At 52.7% G+C, this 20,618-nt stretch overlaps 1 protein-coding gene across 1 annotated transcript in view; it reads left to right on the top strand.

Annotated features, from left to right (window-relative positions):
- Window positions 1-11,440, top strand: part of VWDE (von Willebrand factor D and EGF domains) — a 37,944-nt gene extending 26,504 nt beyond the window's left edge. Inside the window, exons 17-33 of the mRNA XM_074195025.1 lie at window positions 35-323; window positions 618-755; window positions 987-1,069; window positions 1,186-1,422; window positions 2,260-2,385; window positions 3,765-3,936; window positions 4,413-4,595; window positions 4,691-5,017; window positions 5,974-6,069; window positions 6,149-6,244; window positions 6,406-6,501; window positions 6,961-7,056; window positions 8,508-8,603; window positions 9,682-9,777; window positions 9,865-9,960; window positions 10,452-10,547; window positions 11,226-11,440. Of these exons, the coding sequence (XP_074051126.1) occupies window positions 35-323; window positions 618-755; window positions 987-1,069; window positions 1,186-1,422; window positions 2,260-2,385; window positions 3,765-3,936; window positions 4,413-4,595; window positions 4,691-5,017; window positions 5,974-6,069; window positions 6,149-6,244; window positions 6,406-6,501; window positions 6,961-7,056; window positions 8,508-8,603; window positions 9,682-9,777; window positions 9,865-9,960; window positions 10,452-10,547; window positions 11,226-11,440 (2,538 nt within the window). The remainder of the gene's footprint in view (window positions 1-34; window positions 324-617; window positions 756-986; window positions 1,070-1,185; window positions 1,423-2,259; window positions 2,386-3,764; window positions 3,937-4,412; window positions 4,596-4,690; window positions 5,018-5,973; window positions 6,070-6,148; window positions 6,245-6,405; window positions 6,502-6,960; window positions 7,057-8,507; window positions 8,604-9,681; window positions 9,778-9,864; window positions 9,961-10,451; window positions 10,548-11,225) is intronic.
- The last annotated feature ends 9,178 nt before the right edge of the window (window positions 11,441-20,618 follow it).

Genomic DNA, 20,618 nt, shown 5'->3' with positions numbered 1-20,618 from the left:
CAATGGACATGCTTTCCTTTGCCTTCCTCCACAGGTGTCTGTGAAACCCTGTGACTGCCTTAATGGTGGGGCCTGTGTGGCCCAGGGAGACATCACCCCAAGAGGAGAGGGGCTGTACTGGTGTTCCTGCCCACCTGGGTTTGAGGGTCCCCGCTGTGATGTGGACATCAATGAATGTGAACCTCACCCCTGCGGACCTGGCCGTTGTAGGGACATTGTTGGGAATTATTCCTGTCACTGCCCAGCAGGATGGACAGGTCAGGGACCTGATTGTCCCCTCTTCTTGGAGAGGCAGGTAGCCCAGTGGGCAGAGGTTGGCCTAGGTATGGCCCCCATACATGAACTAGGGATGGTTTTGCCCCGGTGGCACCACCCATTCAGAGGTATGAGGCCGGCACCTGCCTCCCTGAGGCATGAGGATCAAGAATGACCCCTGGGCTGGACTCCAGACTGGGGCTCCAGAGGCCATGGCCTGGTGAGTCCTGCCTGTCCTCCAGGGCTGGGTCTAGCTCATAGGCCTGTGAATGGGACCCCCAGAGGAGCGGCAGTGGGTGGGTGAGGACAGGCCCACCTGGCTCCCTGGAGCTGAGGGTCTCACCCGAGATGCTTCCACCCAGGCCCAAACTGCCAGGAAGACGTGGATGAGTGCAGTTCTAGCCCTTGCCCCACAGGAGGGCACTGCGTCAACGTTCTGGGTTCCTATCACTGTGCCCCGTGTCTCAAAGACCTTCCTGGCGCTGGGGAGGCCTACTGGGGTAAGGTGACCGTGGCGCGCCTCGGGTTAGAGGCAACGCAGCCAGCAGTCAGGGGCTGGTCTGGGAGTCGGGAAGATCAGCTTTCAAAGTCCAAGGGCTTCCCCAGCCTCAGTTTCCTCATCTGTAAATGAGCACTGGTCCCCCAGGCTCGGGGGAGGCCCAGCGGAGACAATGGAGGGGCAGCATCTTGTGGCTTTGAGCCCCCTGAAGTGGGTGCTGCTGTTGCCCAAGGGTGTAACATTGAGGGGGGCGGTGGACTTGTGTCACCCTTTAATCAATACTTCATTACAAGGATTTCTGGGAAACCAGGTGACGTGAGTCCTGATGGTGCCCATGTTGAGTCTGTGATGTGAGAAGGGCAAAAGGCCCGAAGCCAGCGCCAGCCACCCTGGCATCCTCCTCCTCCTCTGCCAGTGGGCGAGTCTCTTAGGGATGGAGTGGCTTGGGTGCCGCCTGGGCCCTGATCTGGAACCCGGGAGCGCTTTGGGATCCGGCACCTGCCTTGTGGGCCCTGACCACCAAGTCCATCGCAGGTGCAGCCACGCCGGCCGGGGAGCCAGCGGTCCCCAAGGACTCTGAAGGGAAGCAAGCCCAAGCAGAGGAGGCCGAGGTTACCCCAGACAGAGACGAGGAAGGGCGGCTGGTCAAGCACGGCGTCACCGGTGAGGTTTGTTCACACGGTCAGCTGACCATGGAGTCTGTCTTGAGCCCGCTTTTCTGGGGGGACAGACAGCACGGGGAGGGGTTGTTATCATTTCCATTTCACAGTTGAGGAAACTGAGGCAAACAAGGTGAAGTGACCTGTCCACAGTCACACACATGGCTGGCGGAAGCTGGATTCGAGCTCTGGTCTTTCTGAGCCTTGCTGCTCCCTGAGATGTTATAGGCTGAGCAAAGCCCAGAGAGATCTGGGGACATCTCTGACCGGGGGAGACTCCAGGAGGCCTGGTTAGGGCTTGAGAACGTGGCTGTTGGCTGGGGGGGTGCCCCATTTTACAGAAGGGAGACTGCTCCCTGCCAGTGACTGGGAAGGTCCTGAGGAGGAAGAGGAGAGGGTGGCCAGCGGGGCAAGGATGACGGGGCAGGAAGAGTTGGGGAGCCCAGGAGGGCAAGGCCAGCCCTGGAGCAGCCCCTTCCAAGAGTCTGTGCGGCTTTGCTAGTCCAGAAGGGGCCGGAACTTTCCATCGAGACAGACCACTGTGGCCCCAGGAACTGGGGCAAAACTAGGGGAGGCATGGGGGGATGGGGATGGGGCGGGGTGTAGAAATTGGGAAGAAATCCCCCCTCGGAGCGCAGTTGGGGACAGGCTTCAGGGGTGCTGCTGGCATCTGCATGGGGCTGCTGCAGGATAGGAACGGAGCCGACCCCCCACCCCGGGCTGGTGGGGATTATGCAGGGGGTGACTGTATTTTGGGGCACCCCGACCCCCCACCTTCTCTTAGAGATTTCCTCCTGGTAAAAGAGCTCCCCCATTTCTGCCTGGCTCTGGATGCCTCTTCCCCAGGTGGCCAAGGTTAGCCCTACATTGGGAGTGCAAGCACTGTCGCTCCAAGCCCCCAGGTCCCCGAAAGACCCCAAGTTGGGGGGCCTTCTGGCCAATTCCCGGCCCCCAATCAATAAGAAGCCTGAGGCATCTTGAGGGACCAAGCTGGGCAAGAGGGGAGCCCTGGGGGTGGCAGGGGGAAGTCTCCTTTCAGAAGCCAGGCCTCCGGGAAGAAGACTGTGGGGGGACTGTGGGGGCCCCCTCTCTGCCCCAGCTCAGCAGCGGGGGGCCTGCCAGTCTTCCTCTGCACCAGCCCCTCCCCCCTTAGAGGAGTGGCTACAGCATGTCCCTGTGTGGCCAGGGGCACCAAGGCCAGGCGGTCATCTAGGGTCTGGGGGTCTCTACCTTCAGCTCTGCTGCCCCCCAGGCCCCGGCCTCTCTTTACTCCCCTCTGCAAAGCGGGCTTTGGCTCCAGAGCCAAAGGGGGACTCTGGGGGGGCTCTGGGGGGGGCAGAGGCAGAAGCTGCCCCCCCAGCCCCACTTCCCTGGAGCGCACACACATACACACACACACACAGACACATAGACACAGACACAGACACACAGACACACACACAAACACACAGACACACACACAGACACACATACACACACACACACAGACACAGACACACACACAGACACACACAGACACACACACACACACACAGACACACACATACACACAGACACACACACAGACACATAGACACAGACACACAGACACACAGACAGACACACACACAGACACACATACACACACAGACACACACACACACACACACCACACAGGTCCACACACTCCCCACATGCACCCCCACCCCAGGGCCCCCCCCACCTGCTCCTCACCTCTCATCTCTTTGGGAGGAGCCCCCTCACCCCCACCCCATCCCCTGGACCCCCAGAACAGCAAACCTGGCAGCTGCACCCCTTGATCCTCACGGGGGCTCACCTCAAGGTTACCCCCCCCAGGCTCCCCTGGCCTTTTGACCCTTGGGGGGTGAGGGACAGAGGGGGGGAACCTGGGGTGAGGAGACTGGGGGAGGGTAAGGGGGAGGCTTGATGGATGGGGGGAACTTCTGGAACCACTTAAAAGGAAGGAGGCAGCAGAGTTTTGGGGTTCACCACAGGGGGGCCTCCCAATGCCCCTGGGCCTGCCAGAGGCCGGGGAGCTGGGTTCCAGTTCTGCCCTACATGTTGCAGTTCTCTGGTCAGGGGCATATCTCTTCACTTCCTCAAGTGTCGGGGTCCTCCCCAGAGGATCCCGGGGTCCTAACTTCTGTCAGGGCTCCCCTTGGGGGGAGACTGAAGCCAGAGGACAGTTGGGCAGCTCCCAGGTCGTGCCGAGGGAGTGATGCCCCCCCACCCACCGGGTGAGAAAACCACTAGAACAGATTCGTGAATGAGGAGGGGGCTCCATGCTGCTCTCAGCCAGCAGACCCCCAGAGCTTGAGCCTCCCTGTCTGAGCTCCCGTCCCCCCACCTAGAAAGGTGCCCCCACCAGTGGCTCAGGCTGCCATATCCCTCCTGTGCCATCTCAGGCGGCCATCTCACCTCTTCTGGGGTCTCTGAGGGGGGCCTGCCCAGACACCCCCACGGATGGACAGATACCTGCTGCAGGGATAGGGGGTGCCAGGCTCCCCATGGAGAAGAGTTGGGGTACCTTAAGGGGTCAGTGGTAGCAGCCCCAAGGCTCAGGATGCAGGGGGTGGTGACAATTCTGAAAACTGTCTCCCAAGAATGATGCTGCGACGTTTCCATGGCACTTTAGTGTTTGCAGAGAGGTCCCTGACCTCAACTCCCCTGTTGGGCCTTGGCTTACTCACCTGTAGGGGAGGGTTCAATCTGGGATCAGGGGTCTCCCCTCAGAAATCGCCAATGAATATCAGGGGTTTTGGTGTAAGAACGTCATCCTTGGGGGCGGCTAGGTGGCCCAGTGGATGGAGTACCTGCCCTGGAGTCAGGAGGACCTGAGTTCAAATCGAGATTCAGATACTTAATCACTGCCTAGCGGTGTGGCCTTGGGCAAGCCACTTAACCCCACTGCCTTAAATGAATAAAATTTAAAAAGTCATCCTTGGCCCCTGACAATGGGTCCTGAAGGTGGGCGACCCACCTGTCATGACCCTCCATAGAATGGGAACCGCTACACCTGCAGCCCCCCACAGCCCCCCTGGGAGGGCTGGGTCACACGATATCTGCAAAAAGCACTGCCAACTTTCGGGGCCCCGGCTCCCTTAAATGGCAGGAACCCCTGAAGCGCTGGACTGAGTCAACGGCTGGGAGGGCGGATGACCACAGAGATGCTCTTGGGGCTTGTCTGTTGTTACAGATACACCGTCCGCTGAAGGATCCCTGGACATGAGCAGCCCCACTCCGAGGCCATCCCTGTCTCGGCTCCCTGTGCCCACAGGCGTGGGGCCCCAACAGCCCGGCAGCGGCCCAGGACAGATGTGGGCACCGGCTGAGGACGGCATCTCTCCAAGCAGCGGGCCAGGGCCTGGGGCCTCCTGGACCCAGAGCGGCCTCCAGTTTGGGGGAGCGGATCCCAGCACTGCCTCGGAGGCAGTGGATACACCTAAGAGAAGCCAGAGCTTCATGGGCCCTGGGGCGGCCACGCCACTCACCTGTGCCAATGCCCCCTGCTCTCCGGGAGTGCCCTGCTCGTCAGCCCCAGATGGAAGCTTCCGGTGTGGCCGCTGCCCCTTGGGTTATTATGGGGATGGAACCAGGTGCAAAGGTAGGCTGGGCCGGCACCTGGCCCCCTTCTCCACACCTACCCACCCTTTTATCGGGGGAGTCTTCTGATTCTCTGCTGGTTCCTGGTGCTCCAGGTAGGGAGAGCCCCGGGTAGGCTTGGAGCCCCCGTTTCTTCCGGTTCCCAGTCGAGCTGCCCTTCCACGGTACCCCGTTGCCCCGAGATGAGACATAGGAGTGCCAGAGGCCCAGAGGGGCCTCGAGATGCAGTGCTCCCCCAAGCCCTCTCTTGGGGAGAAGCCAGCATCAGCTGGGATTACCAGCCCCCACTGGACCCAATGGCCACCATCGTGGAAGCCACTGCCATCCTCGCGGCTTTTGCCAACGTGAGGACAGGTTTGTTCTCCTGGCTGTGAACCGAACTCAAGACTGGGGGGCATGGAGAGCCAGTCCGGGTTGGTGCAGGGCTCCTTGCCGCTCAGAGATCCAGTCTACCTGAGCCTTGGGTGACCCAGAAATAGTCACCTTCCTTAAAGGCCCAGAGTCACCGAGGAGGCCGGACCGTTCCATCCGAGGCCCTGGAGACCCTAGAAAAATTCATCCAAGACCAAATCCCAAGACTGACTTGAGATGTAGCAAGGTCACTGATTTTGGGGGTCAGAGATGAGGATCGGGGGGTCCAAGAAGTGTCGGGGAGGTGAGCGGCTGAGACAGGTTTGGAACTCAGACCTTTTGAGCCAAACCCGGCCTCGTTCTGCTGGGCCCAAAGAGATGAACCACACACCCAAAGGGAGATGCTTTCATTTTGGATAACGTTACCCCCCATGTCATCAGACAACAGTCGGGTCTGGGAGCAGAGGGGTCCAAAGCCCCACGGTGCCATTAGGGAAGTGAGGTCCAGAGAGGGAATGGGGCTGGCCCACAGGCCCGCAGCTCACACCCCCGCCACCCACCCCAGAGCCGGGTCGTTCTGCCATGTCCTCTCTCCCTTCTCCTCAGCTGTCTGCAGGCGCCCCTGTGGCAGGGGCATGGAGTGTGTGAGGCCCAACGTCTGCCGCTGCAAAGTAGGCTTTTTTGGCCCCGGCTGCCTGGCTGGTAAGTGGGGGGGGTGATTTGGGGTGACTCGGCGGGAGGAAGCACCCCAATTCTAAATCCTTGCCTCCCTTTACCACAGCTCTGTGTCACCCCGGCTGTCAGAACAATGGGAAATGTGTCCAGCCTGGGGTCTGCCAGTGTCCTCCAGGCCTGGGTGGCGTCACCTGTGAAGAAGGTAAGGTTCACGCCGGATCACCCACAGCTCTCCCCGCCACAGTGGGCCACCTCTCTCTCCCCAGATGTTGTTCCAGTCACCGTGGGTCTTGTCTCCAAGAAGCTGTTAACACAAATCCCTGTTAGCACAAACTTCACCATAAACACCCTCTGTGCCCACAGCTCGCTGCAGCCCACCTTGCCAGCACAGTGGGACATGCTCTGCTGGAAACCTCTGTACGTGCCCCTATGGCTTTGTGGGCCCCAGGTGTGAGACGAGTAAGTGGCCCCCTGAGAAGCCCCCTACACCCCAGCCGCAGACCTGCCCTCAGGCCCCACAGGGATGGGGGAGACTTGGCATCTTCTGCCCCCCCTCAGAAAGCTGCAGCTCTGAAGGACCTCCTGCTCTATTTCTTTTATCTGGGACCCTGATTTCCTCCCTGTCGGTCCCCAGTATCCCTGAAGCCCCAACTAGGCACCAGAAACGGTGCCTCCAGAAAGGGACCCTGCCCTTGGGGAGCCCCCGGGCTGATGGATGGTTGTCGGGTCTTGTTCTCTCAGTCGGCCCACAAAGAGTGGACTGGACTGCATCCAGTGTCGCCAGAGAAGCACTGAGCACCTGGGGACTTCAAAATCCCTCAGGATCAGAACACTGGCTGACCCTGAATGGAGCGCAGATCCAACATTGGGCCGTCTTCACACCTGTTCCCTCTTCTTTTCTTGTTTTCTTCTCCTCAGTGGTCTGTACCAAACACTGCGAACACGGCGGGCAGTGCCTCGCTCCGGGCATCTGCCAGTGTCAGCATGGATGGGTCGGCCCCACCTGCGCCACAGGTAATGCAAGATCTTCAGGCCCAGATGGACCCGGGGGACGAAAAAGCCTGAGATCGAGCCTCCCTGGCCCCGGCTCAGAGCGGAGGCCTCCCTCCTGTCCTTCCCTGCCACCTTCTCCCCCATTCCTTCCAAACTGTACAAGGAACAGCAGCTGTGGGGGTCAGGGTCACCCCAAAGACAAGGGAGTAAGAGAAGAAGGAGAGCAAGACCAAGGTAGATTGTATGTTGTATGTGTGCATGTATGTATGCATGTGTGCATGTGGGTGGGCACGTGTGAAATAGGAATGGCCAGGCGCAGTCCCCACATATCTGGGAAGTTTGGTCAGAGCTGAGGGACCAGGCCCCCAGATAAGAAACCCCACGGGGTGGGTTTTCATCTGACTCTTCACTGGGCAAGTCCTGCTTCTCCTTTTCCTGCCGTCTGTCTTTCCCCTTTGGCTGGTTCTGTTGTCGTTCGGCCTTTTTTCAGTGCGGTGCGACTCTTCCCTGGAGTATTTTCCCACTTTCTTCTCTGCTTCATTTTACAGACCAGGCAGTGAGGCAAGCAGGATTAAGTGACTTGCCCAGGGGCACACAGCTAGTAGATGTCTGAAACTGGATTTGAACTCAGGACAATGAGTCTTCTTGACTCCAGACCTGGGCACTCTATCCACTGGTCTGCCCGGTTGCCCTCTTCATTGGGAGACCTGGAGATAGGTGGTCTCTGTTATGTTTCTTCAAGGTGTTCTTTCTGAATTGTCTATTGTCAAGTCTAGATTTCCTAAGATTCTCATCATGTTTCTTCCTGGGTCTTATTTATATGTCGGTGGGTTTGTGACCCCCATAGCGTTCCCTGGCCCCCTTAAATTTCTGATTTCACAATGGAGCGTAGTTTGCTCAGTGTGGATTTTAATGGAAGCAGACGCCCGGCTGGTCCAAGACGTAATTCTCTCCCACCTCAGGGTATTGTATTTTCCTTGATTGCGGCGCCAGTTTAGTGGCTTCTGTTCAGTTTAAGGACACTGGGGCCCCATGACATCTATTAACTACAGACATGGGATTCCTCTTCATATTTCAGTTTTCTTTGTATTACCCTGGTCATCTCCCTGCTGAATTTTGTTCTGTCGCTTTCTGTTCATTTCTCCAATTAAACAAGGTCATTGGAATTCTAATCCCGTCCTCCTTGTCCCTAGTATCGCATTATCTATAAAATTAATGAGCAAACTTCCCATACCATTATCTAGTTATTTCATTCGCCATCTTTTATGTTCAGTAAAGTCAAATTAATTATCGGTTATGGGCTTTACTTGTGATAAAATGAGGCATTTCATTATCCACTGTTAGGTACATCCATCCCACTTTCTTTTTTATTTTTGTTTTTTTCTGTGCTAGTTTTGACTCTCTCTCTCTCTCTCTCTCTCTCTCTCTCTCTCTCTCTCTCTCTCTCTCTCTCTCTCATCTGTGGTTCCCAGCTCTGTGTGAGCCCATTTGCCTCAATGGTGGTTTCTGCCACAAGCCAAACACCTGCCTCTGTCCCCCTGGATTCTTCGGTCTGAGATGTCAGAATGGTAATGCTTTGCTTTCCTTTGTTTCTCTTCTTCTTTTTTTCAAATATAAAACAAGTTAACTAAAACAGAAGAAATCTGGGTGGGTGTTGGGAAGTAGACATGGCCTGGGGGGGGCAGAACTCGAGGTCTCTGATGCTCCTTCAGTTGTTGGGGTGTCAGGACCGCATGATGAATGTCATTTTCTTCATTCGTAATGATCTAGTCCACGTTCTGTTAAGGGCCCTTGCCATGCTGGGATTCTGGGGTTCCCTTTATAGCCGGGGGACCCTGCTGGGGCGAGACGAAGCTGGAACTGAGCGAATCTTCTCAGACGTTTTCACTTCACTGGCTTCTGCCGCATCATTCAGTTTGGAACGTTGCTACTTTCATGGGGGGAGCTTTGAAATGAGTGCTGAAATGTAATTAAAAATTGAGTTTCTGGTCTCAAGATACCTGTGCAGATCTCTGACTAGGAATGGAAATGACCAGTGAATTTCCCATCAACAGTTGTGTGAAAGATGGGGATTTCGGGGGGGTGCCTTTTGTGATTTCCCTCTCTGAATGGCCCATTTCATAGACTGGTCTGGCTAGGAATCTGACCATTACATGGGATTAGAATCCCAAATGAACTTAATTAATTGGAGAAAGCAGTCTGAATCAGTTTAGTTAAGAATGCCTGAGGTCAGAAAAGGACATCCTCCTCTACAGTTTTCTCTGAAGAATAAGTATTAAAGTAAAAATGGATGGGGGAGAAAAATGGAAGGGCCTCTTCTGTGGAGCCCCCTTTCAGAGTTTGGTGTGTGGGCCCTGGCAGTACCACCCTACTTTCTGATGGGGTTGGTCAACACTTCCCGGTCTTGGCGGTTTGAAGCCCTTCTGCAGACTGTCCTTGGGGCCGCTCACTATCCCTGTGACCAGAACCAAGAGACCATTGTGCCCATCCCAGAGATGACCCAGAGGGGCCCAACCCCTCCTGGCTGGCCACAGCCTGGAGTCCTTTCTGTGGCAGTACCCCGAGCTGTTGTAGGGTGGCAGGCTGAAGACCACCAAGCCCAGTTGTCATGCTCACCCTCTGCTCCTCTTCCGTTGGCTCCTTTAGCCATCTGCGATCCTCCTTGTAAAAACGGTGGCCACTGTGTGAGAAATAACGTCTGCTCCTGCCCCGAAGGGTACATGGGACCAAGATGCCAGAAGAGTAAGCTGGGGCCTGGCCGATGGAGAGGTGAAGGGAAGGGGTGCTCAGGCACAGCCAGATCCCAATGCCCTCTGCTTCTGTCTTCAGGTGTCTGTGAGCCCACGTGCATGAACGGAGGCAGGTGTGTGCGGCCCAGCGTTTGCTCCTGTCCATCCGGGTGGCAAGGGAGGAGATGCAGCTCACGTAAGAGGGGCTTATGGGAGACTCCTAGAACAAAAGGGCCATCCCTGGAGCATCTTGATCCAGAGCCCACAGTGCATGCACAGGAGTTGTGGACTGGAGCCCACTCCTGGAACACAAACCCTCCAGCCTTAGCCTTTATCTTGCAGAATCATTGCCCAGAAATGGCAGCCATTCTCTTGGAGGGCACCTCAAATGAAGGCTGGCCTGGTGTCCCGGGGCTGGCTGCCCCCTGGCCACTCAGCAGACTGAGCTTGACCCCATCCCCGTCAGCGCTAGCCCTTCCTCCCCTGAGAGAATGGCTGGTCTCCGTACTGGCAGCTAGTACTTGGGGTTCGCACAAGCTGCAAACCTCATTCAAGTGGGACGCCTTATCAGCAAAGCTCATCTTTCCCTTTCTTTGCACTAAATACTGGGGCGTCTCCAGCAGGAATGATTCCCTTCTCCTTTTTCTCTTATTAATCGGTAACCTTTGTATCGGACTCTGATTGCAGCCATCTGCCTGCCAAAATGTCAGAATGGGGGAGGATGCGTGGGCCCAAGGGTCTGCCACTGTCCCGCTTCTTGGGGAGGAGTCCATTGCCAGACAGGTAAGTCCCGGGGCCCTTGGCCCTCATCCCCAAGGTGAGCTCTGCCGCCTCCCTGTGTCCTCCCAGGACGTCATTGAGTCCCGGAGGCCAAGGTCAGCCAGGCTAACTGGCGAGATGACTGTCTCTAAGTCAATCAATAAGCAAGTCAGAGCCAGAGGCACAGCAGAGGACAATGAATCCTGGCGCTGACTGACATGAAGATGAGCCCCTGGGGAGGCCCCCCCCGAAATGCAGTCCCCTCCTCTTCAGTGCAGCGGGGAGGGCCAGCGGGGAGAGTGGACAGTGATTCAGGGACACTGGTGGAGGAATAGAGGGGGGCAGGATGCTGGGGCAAGGCCTGACCTGGGTGGGGGCCCTGGGGCCCTTACAGTCTCAGAACACGTGTGATCTGGGCACACCACATCCTCTTTGTAGGCCTTGGTTTCCCAATCCAACTGGCCAGACTGGATGACTTCTTATGTGGCTTCCGGAAGTAGATCTCAGCGTCCATGGATTCCCACCAGGGACTTGGGGGTTTATTGGGGCAGGAGCAGGGAAAGTGCACTGGAGTCGGGGGGACCCTGGGTGTTTCTGCCCCATTGCTGAGGTCCGTGATCTGAAAAGTCAAGGGTCCTGAGCATTGCTCCCCCCGGGTATTCCTCTTTACCCAGCAATGATGTGAGACCCTTGTCTTTGCAGCCATTTGTGATCCACAGTGTCTGCATGGAGGCAGGTGTGTCCTTCCCAACACGTGTGTCTGTGGGCCAGGTTATGACGGAGTCCTGTGCCAGAAGAAGGCCCGGGGAGGGGGCCTCCAGGCGGAAAAGCACCATGGCAGGGGCAATCGAGGCTCCAGGACGACTCTCGGTACGAGGCTCCCTCTTTCATCTACTTCTCTTGGCTCCAGGAGTTAACACAAAGAGGGCCTTAGAGACCAGTTGGGTCAATGTTCTCATGTTACAGTTGAGGAAACTGAGCCCCACAAAAATAAAGTGTCTCACCCCTTTACAAGGTCACTAGGCAGCAAGTGACAGATGGGACTCAAACCCAGGCCACTCCACCCACTGCCCTGACCACGACACCACCCATGGGTCCAACTGGGAAGTCTGGAGAGCAGGGTCATCTCTTCTGTAGTGGGGTAGGAATGACCAGGATCTGCCCGAAACAATGGCCTTCGAAGGCTGCTTCTGTCAAGGTCTGGCTAGGGCTGGAGTCTGGGTGGTTTTCCTCACCAGGACATCCCACCTGGTCAGGCAAGGGACTGAGGTAGTCAGAGGAATTCTGGAAACTTGGTCTGGCCTTCTGAGTGGAGGCTCCAGACCTGTGTCAAAGCATGTGGTCAGTGGGCAGTTGCCAATTATAGCCACTGCGGCCGCTGGGTGGTACAGGGGACAGAATCATCAGGAAGACTTATCTTGCGGACCCCAGACTCTTCTTAGTTGGGTTACCCTGGGCAAGTCATCTAGCCCTGTCTGCCTCAGTTTCCTCATCTGTAAAATGATCTGGAGAAGGAAATGGCAAAGAATTCCAGGGTCTTTACCCAAAAAAAACTTCAATGAGGTCCCAGAAAGTTAGAAACGACTGTGCACCAGTCAGGACCCAGGCTTCCTCTTCTTGGAGAAAACAAGAGCAGGGAGAGGTTCAGGTTTGGGGTCTGGGAGCAAGGATTCAAAGCTAAAAACAAAGCCCCTTATTTGGAGACAAGGCACTGCCCCAAGCACACTGAGAAGAAAACCCGGATTTTCACATCAATAGTTTTCAGGGAAAGACACATCCCAGCAGAGGCTCCCCACCCCGAGATTCAGGAACCTGCCGCCTCTCCCCTCCTCCTGCCCGGGCTGCAGGCAGGGTCTCCTTTCCTGCTTCTGCTCGGGTGGTGGGGGTCGGGTGAGATCCGGGCCTCCTGCCAGGCTTATCTCCAGCCCCCCATCAGGCTCCAGGGGATGCCCCTGGCTGCTGCTCCTGGCCAGCTTGGGCTCCTGGACCCCAAGGTCTCAAAGGGCCCCCCATAAGGCAGCAGCATAGCTGTCAGGGATATTTCCAGCCTCTGATTTTCCCCCGGGTCTCCCTCTCACTACAGACCCCAGATGAAAACCACAGACTTGGAGGACCCAGCTTCCCAGACTCTACTGACCAGCCCTGGACCAGTAGGGGTCTGGCCTTGGGCACCCTTACCTTGGTCTATGCCAAAGAGCCAGACGTACGTGGGAGGTCTGATCCTTCTGGCTGCACGTCTTCATCCAATTATGCCTGTTAGTAAAGGACCCAGAGCTACTGGATCCAGAGAGTGATCCCAAAGCACTCTGGTGGGGGGATGTGCTGGGGGATCGGTCTTCACATCTGTCTTTTTAAAAATATAGCATGTCTGCCTTCTGAGAACAAAGCCTGGCAGAGAACGGGCTCTGTGCGAGGCCAGTGCCAGGGGGGCGCTGGGGGAGGGGGCACCTGCGGCCTCCTCCAAGGGGCCTCCTTTCTGCCAGGTGCCTCCTTCTCAGAGAGGTGCTGCCACAAATGTGGCAGGTGATGTAGGGACTGGTTGGAGACGGCAGTCCTCACAGATCTTGTGGTTCAGATGGCCCCCAGGCCAGAGGCCTTCTCAAATCCTCCTCTCTCAGGGGTTTTAGACTTCCATTCAGGCCCAGCCAGGTGACCGGGGTCATCTCACATTACTGACGGCTCCACCGCGGGGCTTGGGCATGTTTGTTAGCAGGACATGTTCACTTTTACATAAGGATGCACCCCAGTCCTCCCAGCCTTGGGGATCAGCAGGGCAGATAGTATCACCCCTTTCTACAGAGGAAAACTGAGTTTCCGAGGTATCTGCCTTTCACACCGCTGGTCACTGGAAAAGCCAGGACTCAGGGCTGGATCTCCTGACTCCAAATGCAAGCTCTTTTCTGGAGACTTCCCCGTGATGTTTTACTTGGGGGTGCTAGCTCAGGAAAGTCTGGGCTTGCCCCAGTGTTCAGAGGGTGTCCCAACAAGACAAGTGATGTGGTTCCTGCTGCCACTGGAGAGGGTTCTCCTGAGCCTGGCTCATTCCAAGACCCTGGCAGACTTCATTGTTCAGTTGAGTCCCAGAGAGGGGGGACCCCAAGGCTGGGGAAGGAGTGGGGATTTGAGCCTCAGGACTTGGCCCTGTCACCTCCTACTCCATGACTTTGGACATGTCACAGACTTTGTGAGAGGCAGCTTCCCTTGTGGGAACATGCCATCCACAGGTTCAAAGGCCTCTGGTCTAAATTGACACCAGCCCTTCTCAGCCCAGGACACATCTCCTTGCCAAATGCCACAGCACAGGAATTCTAAGAAGCATTTTGATGAACATTCAAGAGCCCCAAATAATTTTCCTTTAAATTCCTGAGTCCTCAATAATGGGAAGGTCCTCCCATTTCAATCCCCTTCTCATTCACCAGAAAACAAGAGACTTGATAAGCTCCCCCCAAACAACCCAAAAAGCCCTTCTAAGAATAAATGTTTTCTGTGAATTAAGGTCACGGCAATGAAGATTCTTCTCTGACTTCCATCTCTGTCTCTGCAGCTTGGCTTGGGGAGCTTGCTGATGCCAAGCTCCCGGCAGGCTTTCTGCAATGCTCTCTGTGTAGTTTGCACTTTTTGCAGTTAAAAATGTAGGACTTGCTGAGGAAGGGATGTATTTTGGGATGCTTGGGCAAATGTGCCAACTTGTCCTAACCTTTGCAAAGATCCATCCTGACCTCCCAAGAGAAGGAAAAGATGGTGCAGGTGGTGGTTGGGTGGAGGGAACCCATGGACAAGTCAAAAGGGAACCGGTTCATAGCTTCCGTGGGACTGATGGAGGAAAAGTAAGACAAACCTCCTTAGGGGCCCTGGGGAGCTCCAGGAATTGAGATTACTGCTTAGGACTCGGGGAGATTGCTGCACACTTCATCAAACATGAATTATCTTGTTAAAAAGAAATTTGTGAACTATTCTGAGGCCCGATGGCTTACCACAAAGACCGAGCGTGTTCTGTCATCCTACAAAGAGCTAATGAGGTGAAGCACATGGGGCACTTGGAAGGGATGGAGAGCCCCCCCCCCAACCCCCTAGCCAAGAAATGGATTGGGGACTGCATCCTCCCAGGAGGGCAGCAAGCAGAGGCCATCTGAACCCCTGTTGGAGATGGGGGGTTGGGCTTCTTGAGCAGGTCTCTCTGGCCTCAGAGATTCTGTGACTCTGGTTCATTCTTCTAAGAATCCAGACCGTATTGTTGACAACTGCTAATTCACACCCAGGAGCCTTCTCTGTATCTTTCTGGAATCCAAATGGCAGCAGAAGTCCACTTCCACCTCCTATAACTCAGAATGCTGCATCTTACAAAAAGGGGAGCTCTTTTGGTGGGGGGCTGGAAACGTTTTCAATGTTCAGAATCAGGTGCCCAGACTGACGCCCTGATAGAGAAACCTCACTGTTGGCTCACAGAGATGTGACTCAGAACCCCCAGCTGACTGTGCACATTAAAGGCCTCTCACAACTTGGGGGCCCTGGGAGGATTTTTGAGTTTTTTCTATCAGACGGTAAATCGTGGTTTTGGGCCATAAATACAATTTATCTCATGCTTTGTTTTAATACTGTCCATGGTGTCATCTCCAACTTCCCAAAGGTGGCACATTGTTTTAAAAATCATGGACTTCCAAAATTAAGCAAGACATTTATGTCAATCCAATTCTCTATTTCCTACCTTTTCACCAAATAGCACATGGGCCCCAGCAAGGTGGAAAGCACTTAAAAAAAAATTATCACAGATATTTGGGGTTGGAAGGTACCCAGAAGGAACCTCAGACTTCATCTTTCCCAATCTCTTCATTTCACATATCAGGAAATTGAGGCCCACAGAGGTGAAGTGTTAGGGTCAAAGCCAGGACTATATTCCAGGGTCCCTGGCTCCCAGGGAGTACACAGATGAGACAATGAGGTGGCTCAGTGGATGAAGCACGATGCCTGGAGTGGGAAGACCTATTATCAAAAATATGGTCTGGATTCTTAGAAGAACGAGCCAGAGTCACAGAATCTCTGAGGCCAGAGACCCCGATTCTTCTTGCACAAGGAGCCCAACCCCCCATCTCCAGCAGGGGTTCAGACAGCCTCTTCTCAATGCCCTCCTGGGAGGATGCAGCCCATTACATTTCTTCAGACCCTAGCCGTGTCTAAAGACACAGACTCAGCAAGTCTCCTGACCACTGTCCACCTCAGCATCCTCATCTGTAAAATGGGAATCTTAACAGCACCTCCTTGTGACATGAAGCAGATGGACGGAACATTTCACATCATTCCTTCTCTGGCACTGTCACTCCAGACCACAGGGGCACCTGCCCTTTGCCAGATGAGGTCGCAGTCACCAGAGCCACGACTCCAGTCCAGGCTCTGTGAGGCCAAACATACACCTTGCTTACCAACCTACTCAGAGAAGCTGAGCCCCAGGGGCATCTGCCCTTTAATCACCAGCTGTCATGCAGGCAGGCTCCTGCCGGCTGGGGGTTGGATGTTAAGGAGAGCTGAGAAAATGAGTGTGATGCCGGAGGATGTGGAGCAGAGGCAGCACTGGAACCCAGGACTTCCTAACTCCAACGCTAGTCAGCCGTCTACTAGGCAACACTGCATGTGGAGGGGTGGGTGCTCAAGGAAGACAAGGACCCTTGGTATGGGGGTGTTTGGGAAGAATCAGGTGTAAGGGTGTTCAAGGAGGACTGGTTAAGGCCACAGAGCCTCTCTCAGGGTTGCTCATCCACCTCTGGGCGCCAGCTGCTGCCCCAAGAGGCCACAGCATGTGTGGTGGTCATGCCCTAGTAAGCCTATCCTGGCAGATAAGTTAAACCAGGGGAGGAGAACTGGGCAGGCCTCAAAATCTTGGTGAGAGCAGGGCATCTGCCAAATTCATGTTCCCTGGGCAGCCAGGGCAGAAGGGAGGTGGCAGAAGCAGGTGACCAGCTAGAGCTGACCAGATATCAAAGAAACTGAGGACATCCCAGGCACCCTGACTTTAGTCTTGCCAGTGGACTCTGGAAGAGAGAGAGAGAGAGGAGGATGGTGCTGGGCACCCGCCTCCCTTCAATCCAATTCATGCCCAAGTCAAGACATCACTTGGTGATGATATCATTGGTCCTCTTGGAAAACAGACAAAAAGCAGCGTCATGCTGAGCATCGGAGGTGTCTACAGGTGTCTGTGGGATCAAGCTCAAAAAGGGCCAAGAACCTAATTGGGATCAGGAGATCTCTATCTGTCCATATCTCTCTCTCTCTCTCTCTCTCTCTCTCTCTCTCTCTCTCTCTCTCTCATCTCTGTCCCTATCTCTGCCTCTGTCTCTGTCTCTGTCTTTCTGTCTCAGTTGGTCCAACTGTACATCTCTTTATCTCTGTCTGTCTGTCTCCTCCTTTCTGTGAGCCAGAGTCCACCTTCTTTAAGCCCCAGATATCAAGGAGTGCAAATGGGTTTCAGGTGTCCCAGAAACCACAGGCCCTCAGAGACTGACAAGTCCAACTCACCTCTGAACCAGAATCCACTCTACAACCCCCCACCCCCCCCAGCAAGTTCATTCAACTTCTACCCAAAAATCTCTAATGAGAGAGTCCCACCTGCTGTCCAAAAGAGCCCATTGCATCCTGGGGCAGCTCTGAATATGTGCTGGGAAATCTTCCTTCTCTAAAACTAATTTGAACTTTTTGTGCTATGTAGATGAAAGGATCTCCTTTGTGTGCAATAAGCCCTGACCTTCCTGGCCACCATGAGCCCATCCGCCCAAGAGTTTTCAGCATCCCTCTTCCTCCTCTGATGGATGCTGATGGACAGATCTATGCAAAAATATTTATTTATTTACATGTATACATACATATGAATAAACATAAATATTTAGCATCCTGCCCCTGTAATCCACAAAGCACTCATTGGGGACACCAAAGTTTAGAAAATGTCCCACAGAGAATTAGGTCATTGCAATCTCAGAGAGCTGCATTCCTCTTTAAGAATTTTTTTTTGTTGTTGCATTGAGCTCTGAATTGCCTCTGTCCCAAATCTGCATTAGAGAAGGAGGACATTCTATGTCTATCTACATAGCTATGGATGGATGCATTTTATGGTGCCATATATGAGACCGCCAATACATATGTCCACAGATCAGTTCTTTCTCTGGCGGAGGAGAGCATCTTCCTTCAGAGGTCTTTTGGACTTGAATTGAGTATCTAAATACTCAGAATAACTTTGTCATTCAATTACTCTTCAAATACTATTGCCACTACTAAAGACAACATTCTCTTGATTCTACTGATTTCATTATTTCATCCAATTCTTTCCATTTTTTCTAAGATTAATCAGCTCATCCTTTCTTACAGCCCAGTAGAATTCCATCACAATCATATTCCATAACTTGTTCAGTCATTCCCCAATTCATTGACTTCTGAATCTTTGATCCAAATCCAAATTGATTTCCAAACTTCCAAAGCTCCCAAGGGTGGAATCTGGCATTAACACACCACAAAAAGAGCTGCTATAAAGAGTTTTGAACATATAAATTCTTTTCCCTTTTCCCTGATCACCTTGGGAAACAGACCTAATAGTTGTATTGCCAGATCAAAGTGTGTATACTTTGAATGTATAGTTCTTTGGGCATAATTCTGAATTTCTTCTCTAAAATGGTTGGTTCAGTTTCGGTTCCACCAGAATTATATCAGTGTCCCAATTTTTCCATATCCCCTCCAACATTTCTCATTTTCCCTTTCTATCATTTTAGCTAATTCAATAGATGTGAGATGGTATCTCATAGTTGTTTTAATTTGAATTTCTTTAACCAGTGATGACTTAGAGAATTTTTATATGACTCTATATGGCTTTGATTTCTTTTTCCAAAAACTGCTTGCTCCTATCCTTTTACCATTTATCAATTAGAGAATGACTTAGTCTTATAAATTTGACTCAGTTGAGCTAAAAGAGCATTTTTTTTCTGAGGAACTACCTATAATTTTTTTCTGATTTCCTTCTGATTTTGGCTCCGTTGGCTTTATTTGTATAAAACATTTTCAATTTAATGTAATCAAATATATTGTTATTTAAAGACAGTTTAAAATTAGGTATTAAGTCTGAAAACTTAGAATGAAATTTCATATAAAATCCATTAAAATACAAAAGCCTGGTTTTCCTACTGATGCTCTGGCTAATGATGGAGTAAAGTGTTTTATCATCTCATTCCTGTCCTCATGGTAAAAGTCAAGGACTCCTGGAGAGAAGGAGGGGAAGTTGGGGGGAGGGCTGGTTTCTTGGGCTCCCAAGGGTGGAATCTGGCATTAAAATTCATTCCTCACCATCTCCTCTGTTCGGCCAAACTGGACAGGTAATCAGTCATGGCTAATGTCATTAACTTGTTCCTCATTAGCAGATAATATGCTTTTCATGTTACTGGGAGAAAAGTTCTGCAGTTCAGGGAAATGACCTGTGCCTCTTGGCTCTCCTCCTCAGACCCCCAGGTCAGGTCTCCAAAGGGTTGGAGTCATCACCTGAATAATTCAAACCCAAAGCTTTTATTGTCCCTTGCTCCAGTGCTCTATTACCTGTGAAACCAGATTGGGTGTGTGTCCACATCTCACACAAGGACTTTTATGTAACAAGCTTAGGGGACTGAATTAATAACACCTGCAGTGAATTAATGAACCCTTCACCTTGGAGCAAGAGGCAGGCAGGAAGAGGTGGAATTCATTTTCCAACTGCACACCCCAACATGGCTTCTGACTGGTGACTTTATCAAGGACACAGGATCAATGAATAGCAGCATCACCTTCTGCTGATGCAGAATCCGCTCCCCTAACGCAGAGGTTGATGATGGCACAGGATGGGGGGGGGTCTGCCTGAAAGAACCCGAGGCTCACCCTGGTTCTGCAGCTGCCATCCCTGTGCTGCTGATGCTCTCTTCTGCCAGGTTTTATTGATCTGTCTGGTTTGATGAGGGTGACTTTAGAATCCCAATGGCCAGGATGGAAACCTTCCCTTTGGGGTCAATGGAAGTCACAAAGTCACTAGTGTCAGGCTGCTCCTGCCTTGTGTTTCCTGAGTGATCATGAGCAAGGCCTTCCTCCTTTTGTAATAGGAGGGCAAGCTAGAGGAATTCTTTCTTTTTTAATGTTTTTTTTTCCTTTTTTCAATTACATGTTATGCAAATTTTTCAACTTTCATCCATCTGCATATTTTTAAGTTACACATTTTTCTACCACCCTCCTTTCCCTCTCCTCTCCCCTTAGTGGTGAGCAGTCTAGAAAATTTGTCCATGTATATTTGTGTTTAATGTGTTTTCATATTAGCTTTATATTTTTTGTTTATTTTTTTATGAGGAATTAGGACTAAGGGAAAAGAAGAAAACCATTGGCTAGGAGGGAAAAGCATGAGAAGTTTTTTTTTAGGTTTTTGCAAGGCAAATGGGGTTAAGTGACTTGCCCAAGGCCACACAGCTAGGTAATTATTAAGTATCTGAGACCAGATTTGAACCAAGGTACTCCTGACTCCAAGGCTGGTGCTTTATCCACTATGCCACCTAGCCGCCCCAAGAAGTTCTTTTAAAGGTGAACATAGCATCCATTCAGATTCTTTTTTGTTTTCCTCTAGATGAGGATGGTGTTGTCCATAACAGGCCTCTGAATTGCTGAGAGGAGCTGAATCCATCTTAGATGGTCAACTCAAATGCCATTAATGTGTTCGGTGTTCTCTTGGTTCTGTTCCCTTCGCTCAGCATCAGCTCATGTAATTCTTTCCAAGCTCCTCTAGAGTTTGACCATTCATTATAGAGCAATAGTATTCCATAATATTCATATAATACAACCTGTTGAGCTGCTTCCCAATGGATGGGCATTGCCTCAATTTCCAATTCTTTGCCACTGCAAATACAGTTGCTACAAATATTTTTGAACATGTGGGATTTTTTCCACTTTTTTATTTCCTTTGGATATAGGCCTAGTAATGGAATTGATGTGTCAAAGGGTATGAAAAGTTTTATTGCTCTTTGGGCGTAGTTCCATATTGCTCTCTAGAAAGGTTGGATCAGTTTACAACTCCACCAACATGTCTTCCCACAACCTCTTCAACTGATCGTTTTC

This window comes from Macrotis lagotis, chromosome 7 (genome assembly GCF_037893015.1).
Source record: "Macrotis lagotis isolate mMagLag1 chromosome 7, bilby.v1.9.chrom.fasta, whole genome shotgun sequence".
In the NCBI taxonomy this organism is placed as follows: Eukaryota; Metazoa; Chordata; class Mammalia; order Peramelemorphia; family Peramelidae; genus Macrotis; species Macrotis lagotis.
The sequence above is the reverse complement of the archived record's forward strand: the minus strand, read 5'-3'. Positions and strand labels throughout refer to the sequence as shown.